At 46.2% G+C, this 15964-nt stretch overlaps 1 protein-coding gene across 2 annotated transcripts in view; it reads left to right on the plus strand.

Annotated features, from left to right (window-relative positions):
* SLC35D2 (solute carrier family 35 member D2) overlaps positions 1-11125 on the plus strand; it is a 62035-nt gene extending 50910 nt beyond the window's left edge. For both annotated transcript variants that reach the window (XM_026446822.1, XM_026446823.2), the window contains 3 exons: positions 7653-7731; positions 9760-9842; positions 10501-11125. In XM_026446822.1, the coding sequence (XP_026302607.1) occupies positions 7653-7731; positions 9760-9842; positions 10501-10600 (262 nt within the window). In that variant the 3' untranslated portion in view covers positions 10601-11125. The remainder of the gene's footprint in view (positions 1-7652; positions 7732-9759; positions 9843-10500) is intronic.
* The last annotated feature ends 4839 nt before the right edge of the window (positions 11126-15964 follow it).

Raw genomic sequence — 15964 nt, forward strand, 5'->3', positions numbered from 1 at the left:
ACAGTGCAAGACTCTGTCTAAAAAAAAAAAAAAAAAAAAAATCAGGGTGAAATGCAGCAGAACTCTGTTTTAGGGTGAAGATTTTGGGACCTGCAAGGAAATTCCTTGTGAACAATTTGTGGGGGAGGCCACCTGGTGAGGTATGTGGCCCTGTCTCTTTGCAGCTATCTATAGAGAAACAGAATGGAAGGCTTTTGTGTGACTCAGTTTCCAGACTTCACTTCTCCCTTTGGCATCGTGAGTCTGGGGTTCTGAGATTTAATTTTCCTTTCACAACACTATCCTGAATGCCATAACCCCCAAAAGATCTAACTTCCGAAAATTATAATCCTGAAAGAGTAGAATCTCAAATGTTGAAATCCTGAAAGCTGAATTCTGGGGAAGGGATTGTGTATTTCGGTTGTATGCAGGACAGTTGCTTCATGTCAGGTGGATGCAACTAAATAACAAAATTACTTTGTTACTGTCTTCATTTGGAAACTTAAGTATGGTTTAAGACAATGCTGTGGGTGCCAAGTTGACAAGCAGGGGGAATTGTGGAGTTAATTTCAGGTATCAACTCACTGGATTAAGGAGTACCTGGGAGCCCAGTGAAGCTTTATTTTAGTTGTGTGTCTGTGTGTGTATGTGTGTGTGGAAACCCACAGGAGACTGGCGTGCAAGTCTGAGCGGACCAGGTGGGGAGGATTTGCCCTCATGGTTGGCAGGCACCAGCCAATTGGCCATGGCGCGGAGAGATCAAATACAGAAGGCGAATCCATCCCTCTTTGAAATCTGGGACAGACTTTCTTCTGCTGCCTTGGATATCAGAACTCCCAGCTCACTGGCCTTGGGAACCCAGGGCTTCCACCAGCAGTCTGTGGTCAGGAGGCCTTTGGCCTTGGACTGAGAGTTACACCAAAGGCTTCCCTCGTTCTGAGGCCTTTGGACTTGGTCTAAGCCATGCTACTGGCATCTCAGGGTCTCCAGCTTGCAGATGGTCTGTCTTGGGACTTTTTAGCCTCCATAATTGCAGGAGCCAATTCCCCTGATAAATCCCCTCTCATATATCTATACCTGTGTAATCTGTTGGTTCCGTTTCTCTGGGGAACCCTGACTAATACAGATTCCTTTATGGAGGAAGCCAAATATCATTCCTTCCTACTGTATTCCTAACAACACAACAGAAGAGATCCGTGAAAATGTTCTCTCACAAACGGGCTGTGAAAGATAGAAGTTTAAAAGCTAGTTATCTTTGGTGCCGCGAAAGCAGAACATTGCTTAATTGCAATGGCTGAGCAGTTATCAAACTTGCAAATGGATAGCGCATGCTTACAAAATCCGCGGACCACAGCCACTCTCCAGGTACCAGTGCAGGAGTGTTCTGAAGATCAGAGATGTGAAAATGCAGGTGAGAAATATAAGAAATCTAGACTGGACACAGTGGCTCATGCCTGTAGCCCCAACGCTTTGTTTGGGAGGCTGAGGTGGGAAGATGACTTGAGGCCAGGAGTTTGAGACCAGCCTGGGCAACATATGAGAACTCATTTCTACAGAAAAAAGTTAGGCAGATATGGTGGCATGTTCTTGCAGTTCCAGCTACTCAGGAGGGTGAGGCAGGAGGATTGCTTGAGCCCAGGAGTTTGAGGCTGCAGTGAGCTATGATGGCACCACTGCACTCCAACCTGGGCAACAGAGGGAGAACCTGTCTCTAAAAAAAGTATATATATAAAAAAGTATGTATTTATATATATATAAGTGTATATGTATATGTGGGTGTGTATATATGTAAATCTCTCCTGCCAAATTATTCAATGCTATAGAATTTCTGTCCCTTAAAAGATATAAATAACATCTTTTTTTTTTTTTTTTTTTTTTTTGAGATGGAGTCTCACTCTGCCCAGGCTGGAATGCAGTGACGCGATTTCATCTCACTGCAACCTCTGCCTCCTGGGTTCAAGCGATTCTCCTGCCTCAGCCTCCTGAGTAGCTGAGATTATAGGTTCCAGCCACCAGGCCCAGCTAATTTTTGTATGTTTAGTAGAGATGGAGTTTCACCACGTTGCCTGGGCTGGCCCTCTATGAGTTCTTAGGAGTGAGTTCTTCCCGGAGATGATGAGGATGAGGTTCCTTGGAATTCTTTGAAATCTGGAATTATAAAAGAATGATGTGCTCGGGTACCGTTGTGGATGGTGGAAGGAATGCAAAAGTGGCCTGTGAATATTTCAACGTTTGTGTTGAGTTTCTGTATTTGTTGGGGCAGGGAACGGTAATCAGTAACAAGGTGTAAACTAGGTCATTTGAGTTTTGTTTGTGACTGCCACAGTGTTGGGTAAGGCAGTTATTTTTGTGCTGTTTTTAGAACAGGAAGAAGAAGCCTTTGAGCAGAGGTTCTGGTCCAGGAGTTTCTACTTGGGCACTTCCACCCTGGGGGCCCTAGAAGCAGAGCACTCGGCTGGCCTGTGTTGTCTGAATAAATGTGCATCAGATGTATGTGCTGTTATGTTTCAAATGTACACTGATAATATCATGACTTCAAAATACAGAGCGGGCTGGGCATGGTGGCTCACACCTGTAATCCCAGCACTTTGGGAGGCTGAGGTGGGAGGATCACCTGAGCCCAGAAGAAGATCTACCTGAGCCCAGGTAGAGACTGGGCTCATCTGAGCCCAGTGAGTTGTGATTGTGCCACTGTACTCCAGCCTGAGTGACAGAGTGAGACCCTGTCTAAAAAATATATAGAATGGAAAAAAAGGTTACTAAGAATTCAGCCATACTTTTAAATATTGTTGTATTTTTTTAATCTACAGATAGTAAAACCAAAGCTAGTCATGTGGAGGTTGATATTTTCAGGATTAAAAGGGGTGTGGTTTCTCTTGTACTGAGTACTGAGTTAACGAAGGTTCTTTTAGTTCATAGTCTTGGTTTTGGCCAAAGAACTATACAAGTGTTTTTCTGCATATAGAAATAGATTCTTTTAAAAAACGTAATATACTACTACTTTGAGCCCAATGGTTCTATATTTGCCCTCTCTGGGGACATCTAGCGGGTATATTAAGAAGTGCAAGCTGGGAGTGCAGCTAATGCCTATAGTCCCAGCACTTTGGGAGGCTGGGGAGGGAGGATTGCTTGAGCCACAGAGTTCCAGACCAGCCTGCGCAAGATAGCAAGACTCTGTATCTAGAAAAATTTAAAAATTAGCCAGGTTTAGTGATGTGTACCTGTAGTTCCAGCTACTTGAGAGGCCGAAGTGGGAGGATTGCTTGAGCCTGGGAGGTGGAGGCTGCAGTGAACCATGATCACACCACTGCACTCCAGCCTGGACAAAAGAGAGAGACCCTGTCTTTAAAAAACAGAAAAGAAAACAGAAGTGCAGCTCTTCTGTCTAGCCGCCTATCTGTTGCTGAGGAGGATGGCTGCTCACTGAGGCTCACTCCAGAATGTTAGGGAGGGGTCTCCTCCCTGGCGCAGCCCGGCTGGTGAGTGATGTCCTTGTCACCCACACTCGTGATAGGTGGGTGCTGGGATCTTAGATCCGTGATGTCTTCTGATTCGGAATGCAGGCTGAGGTGGTTTCACTGCGATGGAGCCGGCGTGATGGCAAACATCTGTAAGCCCAGCTGCTTGGAAGACAGGTGGGGTTCATGTCCCACCTGGGTAATACAGGCAGATCTCGTCAAGAGATAAGGTTCCCCCCAACCCTTTTTTAAGAAAAAAAAATGTAGGATGGAGAAAATGTTGCATGACTGGAACCCTGGGGTTGGAATTTTAAAGCAAAAGTGGAAATAAAGAACATCCATGCTGTCCTTGGTTGAAGGCTGGCTGGTGCGTATGCGGCCTGCAGGAGGCTCCTCTCTTGCCCCTGCGTTGGGCTGGGCCCTGTGCTGTGCTCCCACTGCTGTGCAGCTCTCTCCTCTGAGCTGGGTCTGAGCGGCTCCGGGGCAGGTGCTGTGAATGGGATGGTCCCCTCCAACGGCCAGGGCCTGGCAGAGCAGGCACTCAGTGGCATTAGTTTGAGTTTTCTTTTTTTTTTTTTTTTGAGACGGAGTCTCGCTCTGTCACCCAGGCTGGAGTACAGTGGCCGGCTCTCAGCTCACTGCAAGCTCCGCCTCCCGGGTTTACGCCATTCTCCGGCCTCAGCCTCCGGAGTAGCTGGGACTACAGGCGCCCGCCACCTCGCCCGGCTCGTTTTTTGTATTTTTTTAGTAGAGACAGGGTTTCACCGTGTTAGCCAGGATGGTCTCGATCTCCTGACCTCGTGATCCACCCGTCTCGGCCTCCCAAAGTGCTGGGATTACAGGCTTGAGCCACCGCGCCCGGCCTTTTTCAAATTTTTTCATTTTGTGCATAAATAGGATTATTTATAGCTCCAGGGAATCTAAATTAATGTTAGATTTATTAAAATTATAACAATTTGAGAAACTTGGATTTTCTTTTTTTTTTTGAGATGGAGTCTCGCTTTGTCCTCCAGGCTAAAGTACAGTGGTGAGATCCCGGCTCACTGCAACCTCTGCCTCTTGGGCTCAAGCGATTCTCCTGCCTCAGCCCCCCGACTAGCTGAGACTACAGGTGCCTGCCACCACGCCCGGCTAATTTTTTTGTAGTTTTAGTAGAAACAGGGTTTCACTGTGTTGGCCAGGATCGTCTCACTCTCTGCCTCCCTTGGCCTCCCAAAGTGCTGGGATTACAGGCGTGAGCCACTGCGCCCGGCCGAAACTTATATTTTTTTCTTAAGCTTAAAGTTCAACTTACAAATATTATTGCCTTATTTATAAGGCTAACAATTTTTCTATAAAAGAACATTTATTTTCGTTGATAAATGGTTTATTAACTCAAGTTTAACTGATTAAAATCCCCTAAACAATGTACTGTAAATCAGTTCCATTTACAGCTTAGTGAATTAAAATAATTTAAGCATTTTCAACTGCTTTTACAAATGGGAGCTGCCTACTTTTTCTTCAGCAGTTCCAACCCCTGAGGCCAATTAACAAAGCTAGTAGATTGCTTTCTGTACTTAAGCAACTGTTTGAAATCTAATAAACCAAATTTAGAAATGGGGTAAATCAGCTTCTTAAAAAACTTTCAGGCCGGGCACGGTGGCTGACACCTGTAATCCCAGCACTTTGGGGGGCCAAGGCGGGCAGATCACGAGGTCAAGAGATCGAGACCATTCTGGCCAACATGGTGAAACCCCGACTCTACTAAAAGTACAAAAATTAGCTGGGTGTGGTGGCGCTCGCCTGTAGTCCCAGCTACTTGGGAGGCTGAGGCAGGAGAATTGCTTGAACCCGGGAGGCGGAGGTTGCAGTGAGCCAAGATCCACCACTGCACTCCAGCCTGGCCACAGAGTGAGACTCCATCTCAAAAAAAGAAAAAAAAATTCAAATTCTGATGAGACTTCAACACTCTTCTTTCAAATTAAAATTGTAAGTCTAACATCAATTATATATTTCAAATTAGAACCAAGAGTTTCTTTAACTTTTCAAATTGTTTTAATTACAGTGCACACAGTATTCCAAAGATTACAAAATTTAAGTTTAAAATTAAGTTTATTCTTCAACTTGTAAAGCTTGATATTCTGATTTTTTCCCTCTACCACCTTTAGTAATAAACACACTCAGGCCAACAGAGGTTATCATGTTGAAGATCTGTGACCGTGATCTCCACCAGAGATTTAGCCCAGGACCAAGACCGAGTGTTAAATTCTAGCAGGATTCTAGAATTCAATAAATTCTGTGCTTACCCAAGCGCAGGTGCACTGAGCCCTTTGCTAGATTGAGTTTGCTTCTGTCAATGGGGAATCCAAGCTCCTGCCTTCAACCTGGGACTAATTAATTAATTAATTGGGACGGAGTCTCACCCTGTCACCCAGGCTGGAGAGCAGTGGTATGAGCTCAGCTCCGCCTCCCAGGTTCAAGCAATTCTGCTGCCTCATCCTCCCGAGTAGCTGGGATGACAGGCATGTGCCGCCATGTCCGGCTAATTTTTGTGTTTTTAGTAGAGAGGGTTTCACCATGTTGGCCAGGCTGGTCTGGAACTCCTGACCTCAGGCGATTCACCCACCTCCGCCTCCTAAAGTGCTGGGATTATGGGCATGAGCTACCGTGTCCAACCTGACCTGGGATTTAGCTTTTCAAATCTCACACACCTTATGCTCTCCCTGTACCGTCCATGTTTCTTTCTCAGCTGGTTTGTATTTCCTTTCAACATTTCATCATCTGATCTGAGTTGCAGCTTAGGTGAGGTTGCAGCTAATTTCCATCACGGCTTGACTGGAATTAGCTCACCTCTTTACCTGACTGGATTTGGCATTCTTTACCTGTGTATGTGTTTTCTTGTCGGGTGCTCGTTCACAAGGCTGTGTCATTTTATTAGCAAGTAAGTATCAATACCTACGGTCATGTTAAGTGCCTGAGTTAACTTTGGTAACAGGTACAGTAGCCTTATCCACACATGGCATCTGTTTCAATGTCCTCTGTCTGAAGGCAGCAATCGCTCAGCTGATTTTCTCTTCCGATACCAGGGGTCCTCCTCGCTGGCTGCAGGTCAGAATCACCTGAGGATCTTTCATCTCGTGCGTGGTCAGGGCCCCACCTCAAACCATATGAAGCAGAACCTCTGCCAGGCATCGTTCATTGTGTGTTGGAAGTGCAGCAGGCAGACTGGGCATGGTGGCTCACGCCTGTAATCCTAGCATTATGGGAGGCCAAGGCGGGCGGATTGCCTGAGCTCAGGAGTTCAAAACCAGCCTGGGCAACACGGTGAAACCCCATCTCTACTAAAATACAAAAAAAATTAGCTGGGCGTGGCAGCATGAGCCTGTTGGCCCAGCTCCTTGGAAGGCTGAGGCAGGAGAATTGCTGGAACCTAGGGGTGGAGGTTGCAGTGAGCCGAGATTGCGCCACTGCACTCCAGCCTGGTTGACAGAGTGAGACTCCGTCCCTACCAAAAAAAAAAAAAAAAAAAAAAGGTGCAACAGGTGATTCTGATGCACAGAGGATTAAAAACTCAAAGTCGGCCAGGCGTGGTGGCTCACACCTGTAATCCCAGCACTTTGGGAGGCCAAGGCGGGTGGATCACCTGAGGTCAGGAGATCAAGACCATCCTGGCTAACATGGTGAAACCCCGTCTCTACTAAAAATACAAAATAATTAGCCGGGCGCGGTGGCAGGCGCGTATAGTCCCAGCTACTCGGGAGGCTGAGGCAGGAGAATGGTGGGAACCCGGGAGGCGGAGCTTGCAGTGAGCTGAGATCGCGCCACTGCACTCCAGCCTGGGCGACAGAGCGAGACTCCGTCTCAAAAACAAAAACAAAAACAAAAACAAAAAACTCGAAGTCTTAACTTCATTTAACATGCTGATAAATGAGAGATTTCAGGTCATTAAACCTTGTTCCTCTTACCCCCAGGTTGTGGAAACACTCAGGGGAAATGTACAGAGAAAATGAGAAGGATACCTTAAGTAGAAGGTTTAGCTAATTCACAGCTGGACCATTTTCCTGTCATAAGACCAATAGCAAGATACCTTAAGGTGTGGGTTACAAAACCTTTATGATATGTGTTTCTTTTTTCTTTGCTTAAAGTGCTTGTGTGGGGGTCACCGCTGGCCTTAACCTATTTATTATTCCCCAGCGTAGTGAGACGCACACTCCAATGTCTGCTTCCTTGTCGCAGGTTTCTGCTGATGTACTCCACGGTTCTGTGCAGCTATTACAATTCAGCCTTGACGACAGCAGTGGTTGGAGCCATCAAGGTGAGTGGATGGAGCCTTGGAAGGAACAACTGAGTCAAGGAATGGACTGTGAATCCAGATTTTCCGCTGGAGGCCGGATTTGATTTTGTTGGTTGTGATGGTGGTGGTGTAAGAATGAGGGCTGTGACCTTTTCAGCTGGGCCTCTGTGATCCCATCTTACTTCTTCTTTTTCTTTTTTGAGACAGAGTCTCGTTCTGTCATCCAGGCTGGAGTGCAGTGGTGCAATCTTGGCTCACTGCACCCACCTCCCTGGTTCAAGCAGTTCTCCTGCCTCAGCCTCCCGAGTAGCTGGGATTACAGGCACCCGCCACCACAGCTGGCTAATTTGTTATATTTTTGGTAGAGACTGGGTTTCACCATGTTGGCCAGGCTGGTCTTGAACTCCTGACCTCGTGATCCACCCACCTCAGCCTCCCAAAGTGCTGGGATTACAGGCATGAGCCACTGAGCCCGGCCCCATCTTACTTCTTCTAATCTACTGCATAGAATAGAGGGACAGATTGCTAATTTATAAAGGAGAGACAAATTATAACTTTTAAGTTGGGGGTGGCTTGGAGGGGTGGGTCTGGGAAAATGAAGTGAAAAGCTAAAAAAACAAAACAAAACCCAAGTATCAATGATTAATAAGACACCTCGTGATCCATAATTTGGTTTTCTGGGAGAACCTGCCCACTGAGAAGTGGAGCCCTTGTGGAGGTGCGTGCTGTATGGTGAGGTTGGTGAGCTTGTGGGTTGGTGTGTGGGTGTTTGGATGTGTGGATGCATCTGAATACACACGCACGTGAATGCATAGAGGGAGAGGTGTTCTGGATTCCATAATTGCTTTGTTTTTCTATTCACACGAAGTCCTAGAGTGTTTGAAAACACTGCCTGCTTCAAGAATTCACCTGTCCCTTGGCTGCCCAGAGGTCTCCTAGAATGCGCTGGGCAGAGCATGGCCTGGAAGTTTTTGACTGTCTCCACTCTGCTCACGTTTATGATCAAGATAATTAACTCACTACTTGGCCCTGGTGTGCCCACAGATTGCAGTGTAGTGTCACACTGCACAATCTGCAGTGCCCAGGGTTGAAAAAAAAAAAAAAAAAGAAAAACAGGCCAGGCACAGTGGCTCATGCCTGTAATCCCAGCACTTCAAGAGGCCGAGGCAGGCAGATCACCTGAGGTCAGGAATTAGAGACCAGCCTGGCCAATATGGCAAAACCCCATCTCTACTAAAACTACAAAAATGAGCCAGGTGTGGTGGTGGGCGCCCTGTAGTCCCAGCTACTTGGGAGTCTGGACTGGAGAATCTCTTGAACCTGGGAGGCAAAGGTTGCAGTGAGCTGAGATTGTGTCACTGCACTCCAGCCTGGGCAAGAGAGCGAGACTCTGTCTAAAAAAAAAAAAAAAAGAAGAAGAAGAAGAAAAAGCCCTGGAAAACCTCACTACCCAATGATAGTAAAGAGTTAGGATCTGGCAAGCTGATGATAGCCCCACTCTTCCTCTTTCGCCTGCATGCCAGCTGTAACAGGGGAGAGAATAACGCAATTTTCTGTTGTCATCAGACCATAATTTACTGCATTTAGTAAACCCCATATGTAATGGCTTATTTATTTTTCTGAGGCAGGGTCTTGCTCTGTTGCCCAGGCTGGAGTACAGTGGCATGTAGCTCACTGCAGCCTTGACCTCCTGGGCTCAAGCAGTCCTCCCACTTCAGTCCCTGTGGGATTACAGGCATGTGCCACCATGTCCGGCTACTTTCAAAAAGTTTTTGTAGAGATGGGATCTCACTGTGTTGCCTCAGCTGGTCTTCAACTCCTGGGCTCAAGTGATCCTTTGACTTTGGCCTCCCAGAGTATTGGGATTATAGGCATGAGCCATCATTCCTGGCCTGTAACGGTTTTTATTTTTTTCAGCCCCCTGTGAATATCCCTATGTACAAGTCTCTTTGCAAAGTAACTAAAATGTCTAGTTTCAGGTTTTACTATTTATATTTTCCCCTAAACATTTTACTATTAAAATGACAAGTCCTCTCTCTTTTTCTGCAGAATGTATCCGTTGCCTACATTGGGATGTTAATCGGCGGAGACTACATTTTCTCTTTGTTAAACTTTGTAGGATTAAATATTTGGTGAGTGGGAATTTTTAATGGACTCGCTTTGGGAAAACAAGAACCTTAAACAGTTCAATTAATATGTAATAAGCAAAAGAGCCTAGAGAAGTCTTTCATGTTAAGCCAGGAGGCGTTTCGACATTCTAATTTCTAAGATAATTTTACTTCATCCCTGGGCTCGTCCTCATGCAGATCCGTGGGGACATGTGTGATGACAGTTTGCGGGACTGGGATCGGAATTTAACTCCTGTCTTCCTCACAGAAGGCCCTGCGTTCTCTGCTCTCCTTCTGTGAAGTGGAGGCTGTTAACTTTGTGACCACCAGGCTCGGCAAGCAGGGGGTGTGGACTAACCCAGCTTAGAAAGGCGTTTGGGGTCTCAGCAGTGGGGTACTATTTAAGGCTAAGGGTATGTAGTTTATTCAGTAAAAACCAAGTGCTTATTTTTCTCTCTGAGGTTCTGCATTAGATTTGATGACTCTTTTTCTGCCTCCAAAGGCTTGTAAATAAGAGGGGACGTTCTCATCAAGCAGTCCACAAACTTGAGGAGAAACACAGATATTGGAATAATTCCCTCTGCATGAAGCAGGCTGTGTTGATAAAAACGCCGGCAACTGCTGCTGGAGCCCCTGGGAAATTCCCAGTCATTTATTTTCACTTTTTTTTTTCTCCTTTCAGCATGGCAGGGGGCTTGAGATATTCCTTTTTAACACTGAGCAGCCAGTTAAAACCGAAACCTGTGGATGAGGAAAACATTCGTTTGGATTTGAAGAGCTAGAGTCTGCGGCAGGATTGGAGGCTGACTTGTGACTGGGGCTGGGGGTATTCCCAGTGGGAATGTGAAGCCAGAGGTTTCAGATCCGTGACATCCACCCCCTGGGCAAGTGAGAGCATCTGCAAAATGCAAAGAGAACTACCTCATATGCATGCACGATGAGCCAATGGCAGTCCCGAGAAATGTACCTGGGCCACGCCTTACCGGTGAAAAGCAAATCTTCAAAATAAGCCACTGGGACTCGGTAGGTGGAGCCCCAGCTGCTCTTCTGGGGACCTGCGGGGCCTTCGTGGCATCTCTGTGCCATGTGCGGGCAGGAGGTTGATGTAATTGTGACTGTTTTCTGATCAGCACCTTGGCCGTGATTCGCAAGGTCCCAGCCAAAGCAAAGGGCCAGTTGTTGCAGTTTAAACAGTCGTCTTTATTCTAATAAAATTAGTTAACTGCCAGTAATTTGTTAGCTTTGATGAAAGCTATGTTAGTATCTCTTCCTAATCATCGAAGTAAATAAAAAATCACTTCTATGTATGCCTCATCATGTGGTATTATTGGAGGCAGAAAACAGTGTCCGTCATTCACAATGTAGCAGAATGTGTCACCTTGAAGGGACAATTCCAAAGTCCTTTATGACTCCAGGTTGGGGAAAGCTACAAAGTAACTCATTGGGGAAAAAAAATACTCAGGCTTTATCCTGTTTTTTTTTGTTGTTGTTGTTTGTTTTTTGTTTTTTTGAGACAAGAGTCTCATTCTATCCCCCAGGCTGGAATGCAGTGGCGCAATCTCGACTCACTGCAGCCTCTGCCACCTGGGTTCAGGTGATTCTCTTGCTTCAGCCTCCCGAGTAGCTGGGATTACAGGCATCTGCCACCACGTCCTGCTAATTTTTGTATTTTTAGTAGAGACGAGGTTTGGCCGTCATGTTGGCCAGGCTAGTCTTGAACTCCTGACCTCAGGTGATCTGCCCACCTTGGCCTCCTAAAGTGTTGGGATCACAGGCGTGAGCCACTGCGCCCGGGTAGTCCTGTTAGCATTTAAGCGCTGACCTGTTTGTTTCTTCTCATCTCCCTCCAGGTTTGTTCAGGAGCTTTTACCAAAGGTGCATTTCCTCACATGCTCACCTACCTCCAACCCCTGGTGTATGGGAAGGAGGCCCGAATGGATAGGGTGACTTTTCCCACCCTGTGGAAATGGGTGTCCCCCCTGGAATTGGGAGTGCAGGGTAAAGCCCCCGTCTGGGAGTCAGGAGCCAGACTAACTAATCTTGTCTCTACTATTAAACTCGGGAGACCTTTCCCAAGTCACTTCGCCTGTCGTGGCCTCTAGTATTTTGATCTGTAAAATTCAAGTAGATCTCTAAATTCTTGCGAGCGGCAACTTTCTGAGTTTCGAGAAGCTGAGCCAGATCTGGAGCAGGCCAGCACAGGAAGGAATCATTGTGTGGATTTTTATGTGGCTGGGTGCGGTGGCTCACGCCTGTAATCCCAGCACTTTGGGAGGCTGAAGTGGGAAAATCGCTTGGGCCCAGGAGTTTGAGACCAGCCCAGGCAACATGGTGAAACACCATCTCTTCAAAAAAAAATTAGCCAGGCATGGTGGCGCACACCTCTGATCCCAGCTCCGGGGGAGGCTGAGGTGGGAGGATTGCTTGAGCCTGGGAGGTTGAGGCTGCAGTGAGCTGTGATCACGCCACTGCACACCAGCCTCAGTGACAGGGTGAGACCTTGTCTCAAAAAAAAAACATTTTTAAAATTGTGGTAAAGTACACGACAGAATTTACCATCTAACCATTTGTAAGTGCACACAGTCCGGCAGGAGTAAGCATACTGATTGTACAACCTACCTCCAGAGGTTTTTCATCTTGCAAAACTGAAACTCTGCACCCATGAAACTAGAACTCCCCATTTCCCCGTCCCCCCGGCCCCTGGCAACCCCCACTCTGCTGTCTTTGTGAGTTTGACTATTCAAGATCCCTTATGTAAGTAGAATCATATAGTATTGGTGTTTTTGTGACAGGTTTATTCACTTAGCATCACATCGCCAACGTTCGTCCGCGTTGTAGCATGCAGAGTGTCCTTCCTTAGGTCTGAATGTGTGGTGTGGGTTTGCTGCATCTGTTATCCAGTCGTCTGCTGATGGACACTTGGCTTGCTTCCACCATTTGGCTATTATGCATAATGCTGCTATTTATATGGGTGTACACATATGTCTTCAAGACTCTGCTTTCAGTTTTTTTAGATATATGCCTAGAAGTAGAATAGCTGGATTCTGAGGTCATTCTATTTTTAATTTTTTGAGGAATTGCTCTGCTGTTTTCTATAGTGGCTGCACCATTTTACATTCCTGCCATCAAGGGTTCCAATTTCTCCACAACCTCAATAATATTTGTTATTTCCTGTTTCATTTTTACTAGTAGCCATCATAATGGATGTTCAAAAAAATTTATTTTTATTTTATTTTGTTTTTAGAGATGGGGTCTCACTGTGTTGCCGAGGGTGGTCTGCAGCTCTTGGGCACAAGTTATCCTCCTACCTCAGCCTCTGGAGTAGCTGGGACTCTAGGCTCACCTGCCTGGCTGTGTTTTGGTTTTGATTTGTGTTTCCTTAATTAATTGATTAGTGGTGTTGAGCATTTTTTCATGTACTTGTTGGCCATTTGTTTATCTTCTTAAATAAATGTCTATTCAAGTCCATTGCCCATTTCTTAATCAAGTTGTTTGTTTTATTGTTGCTGAGTTGTAGGAGTTCTTTACTGTTTCAATATGCTTTTAAATTTATTTTATTATTATTATTTTTGAGACAGGGTCTCACTGTGTCTTCCAGGCTGTAGTGCAGTGGCGTGATCTCGGCTCACTGCAATCTCCACCTTCCAGGCTCAAGCGATCCTCCCACCTCAGCCTCCTGAGGAGCTGGGACCATTACCAAAAAATTAGCCTGCCAAATTTTAAATAGTTTTTGTAGAGACAGAGTCGTGCCCTGTTGCCCAGGCTGGTCTCGAACTCCCAAACTCAAGTGATCCTCCCACCTTGGCCTCCTAAAGTGTGGGGATTACAGGCGTGAGCCACTGTGCGCAGCCTTCAATGTGCTTTTAAGAGGCTTCTGGAGGGCCGGGCATGGCAACATGGCAAAATTCTGTGTCTACAAGCGCAAATAAATTAGTAAGATAAAATAATTAAAAGGCTTCTGGAGTGTAACCTAGGAGCTCCCCCCAATTTTTTTTTTTTTTTTTTGAGACAAGGTCTTGCTCTGTCTCCCAGGCTGGAGTGCAGTGGCATGATCTCGGCTCACTGCAGTCTTGAACTCCCAGGTTCAAGTGATTCTCGTGTCTCAGCCTCCCAAGTAGCTGGGATCACAGGTGTACGCCACCATGCCTGGCTTGTGTGTGTGTGTGTGTGTGTGTGTTTAGTAGCGACTGGGTTTCACCAGTTGGCCAGATTGGTCTTGAACTCCTGGCCTCAGGTGATCTACCTGCCTCGGCCTCCCAAAGTGCTGGGATTACAGGTTTGAGCCACTGCACCCAGCCATCCAGACTTTTCTTAACTACCTCCTGTTGCATCAACATACTTTTTGAATCCCAGAGACCAAAGATGCTAAGTAAAACAAACACAAACTAATTCTTTCTTTCTTCCAATTTTATTTTTTTATCTTTAATTTTTATTCTTGAATTCCTAAAGAAAGATGTGTGTTAAGACTTTTACACCTGCTTCCATGTGTGGCCAGCAGAGGGCACCCTAAGAGCAGCCCAGCAGCCCTAGTAACTAGGTTGAAAGTTGAAATGTTTGCTGTGCAGCTAAAGAACTTGGGTTTAAGGGAGGAGGGAGGTTGAAGGAAGCTCCAATCAGGCTGTTGGGGGTGCTGGAGGTGGAGAAGTGGTATGGAAAGGCTCTGCAAACCCCATCGAGGCTGAAGAAAAAATGTAGGCCCAGTGACCCAGGTCTCCAGATTTAATTTTTCCTGGTAAAAACATTGTAAAAACCACTAGTGGATGGGACACAAAAATCAGTTTAATTACCTTGATATTTTGCACACTTCTTGCCATGGTACTACAAATAACAGTTACACCATTTGTCAACTTGGACTATTTCCTGCTGTTTTAATACTTTTTATATTAAGTATATCTCAAGCATTGGAGTTTTTTCACAGCTGAGGTTGATTACATAATAGGACCTAGTTTAGAGAAGAGTTAAATATATGTTTTTGTGCACTCAGGAAAATAGGGGAGGTACATTTGTTATTAATTTCAAAGTCTTTAGGCCAGGCACGGTGGCTCATGCCTGTAATCCCAGCACTTTGGGAAGCCAAGGCAGGCAGACACCTGAGGTCAGGAGTTCAAGACCAACCTGGCCAACATGGTGAAACCCCATCTCTACTAAAAATACAAAAATTTGCTGGGCATGGTGGTGGGCGCCTGTAATCCCAGCTACTCCAGAGGCTGAGGCAGGAGAATGGCTTCAACCTGGGAGGCAGAGGTTGCAGTGAGCTGAGATTGTGCCACTGTACTCCAGCCTGGGTGACAGAGCGACACTCCATCTCAAAAAAAAAAAAAATCTTTAGTTGCTTTTTTCCTTGCACTTTTAGGGCTTGGTGACTTGCACTTGTGAGTCGTCTCTATTTTCTGTGAATGGTCGTCTGTAGTTGTGCATGCATTTTGTGTATTGGGACTTGCCACGGGTCTGCGGCTTACCTGACCAGCAGCTGCTGCTGCTCCGTGGGAGCTTTCAGGAAGCAGGGCACCTAGCTGCTCAGAATCTCCACCCATGTTTCTCTCTGTCATCACATACTTATGGAAAAGGAATGCATGCCCCTTGAGGGTGAAGCTGGAGAACTTCAAGCCATTGCTAGAGACTTCAAGGATCAGGAAACACCATCCGTGTGCCGTGTGCATTCCAGCTCTGACCTCCACTCCAGGTTAAAGTCGTCACCAGGATAAGCCTTGAGGCTTTTGTCTGCCATTTGTGGTGCCTGCGCCAGAAACAGCATTGCTAACTTGGGGCCTCTTAGCAATGCAGACTCTCAGGGTACATTCACTGAATCAGAACCTGCATTTATCCCAGAGGATTTGAGAAGCATTCGCCACCCCAGGCTGTTGATGTAGATCATCCTTTTTTTTCTTTTTGAGATAGAGTCTTGCTCTGTTGCCCAGGCTGGAGTGCAATGGCGCGATCTTGGCTCACTGCAACCTCTGCCTCCCGGGTTCAAGGGATTCTCTTGCCTCAGCCTCCTGAGTAGCTGGGATTACAGGCATGTGCCACCATGCCTGGCTAATTTTTGTATTTTTAGCAGAGATGGGGTTTCACCATGTTGGCCAGGCTGGTCTGGAACTCCTGACCTCAAATGATCCACCCACCTCAGCCTCCCACAGTGCTGAGAT

This window comes from Piliocolobus tephrosceles, chromosome 14 (genome assembly GCF_002776525.5).
Source record: "Piliocolobus tephrosceles isolate RC106 chromosome 14, ASM277652v3, whole genome shotgun sequence".
NCBI classification, from domain to species: domain Eukaryota; kingdom Metazoa; phylum Chordata; class Mammalia; order Primates; family Cercopithecidae; genus Piliocolobus; species Piliocolobus tephrosceles.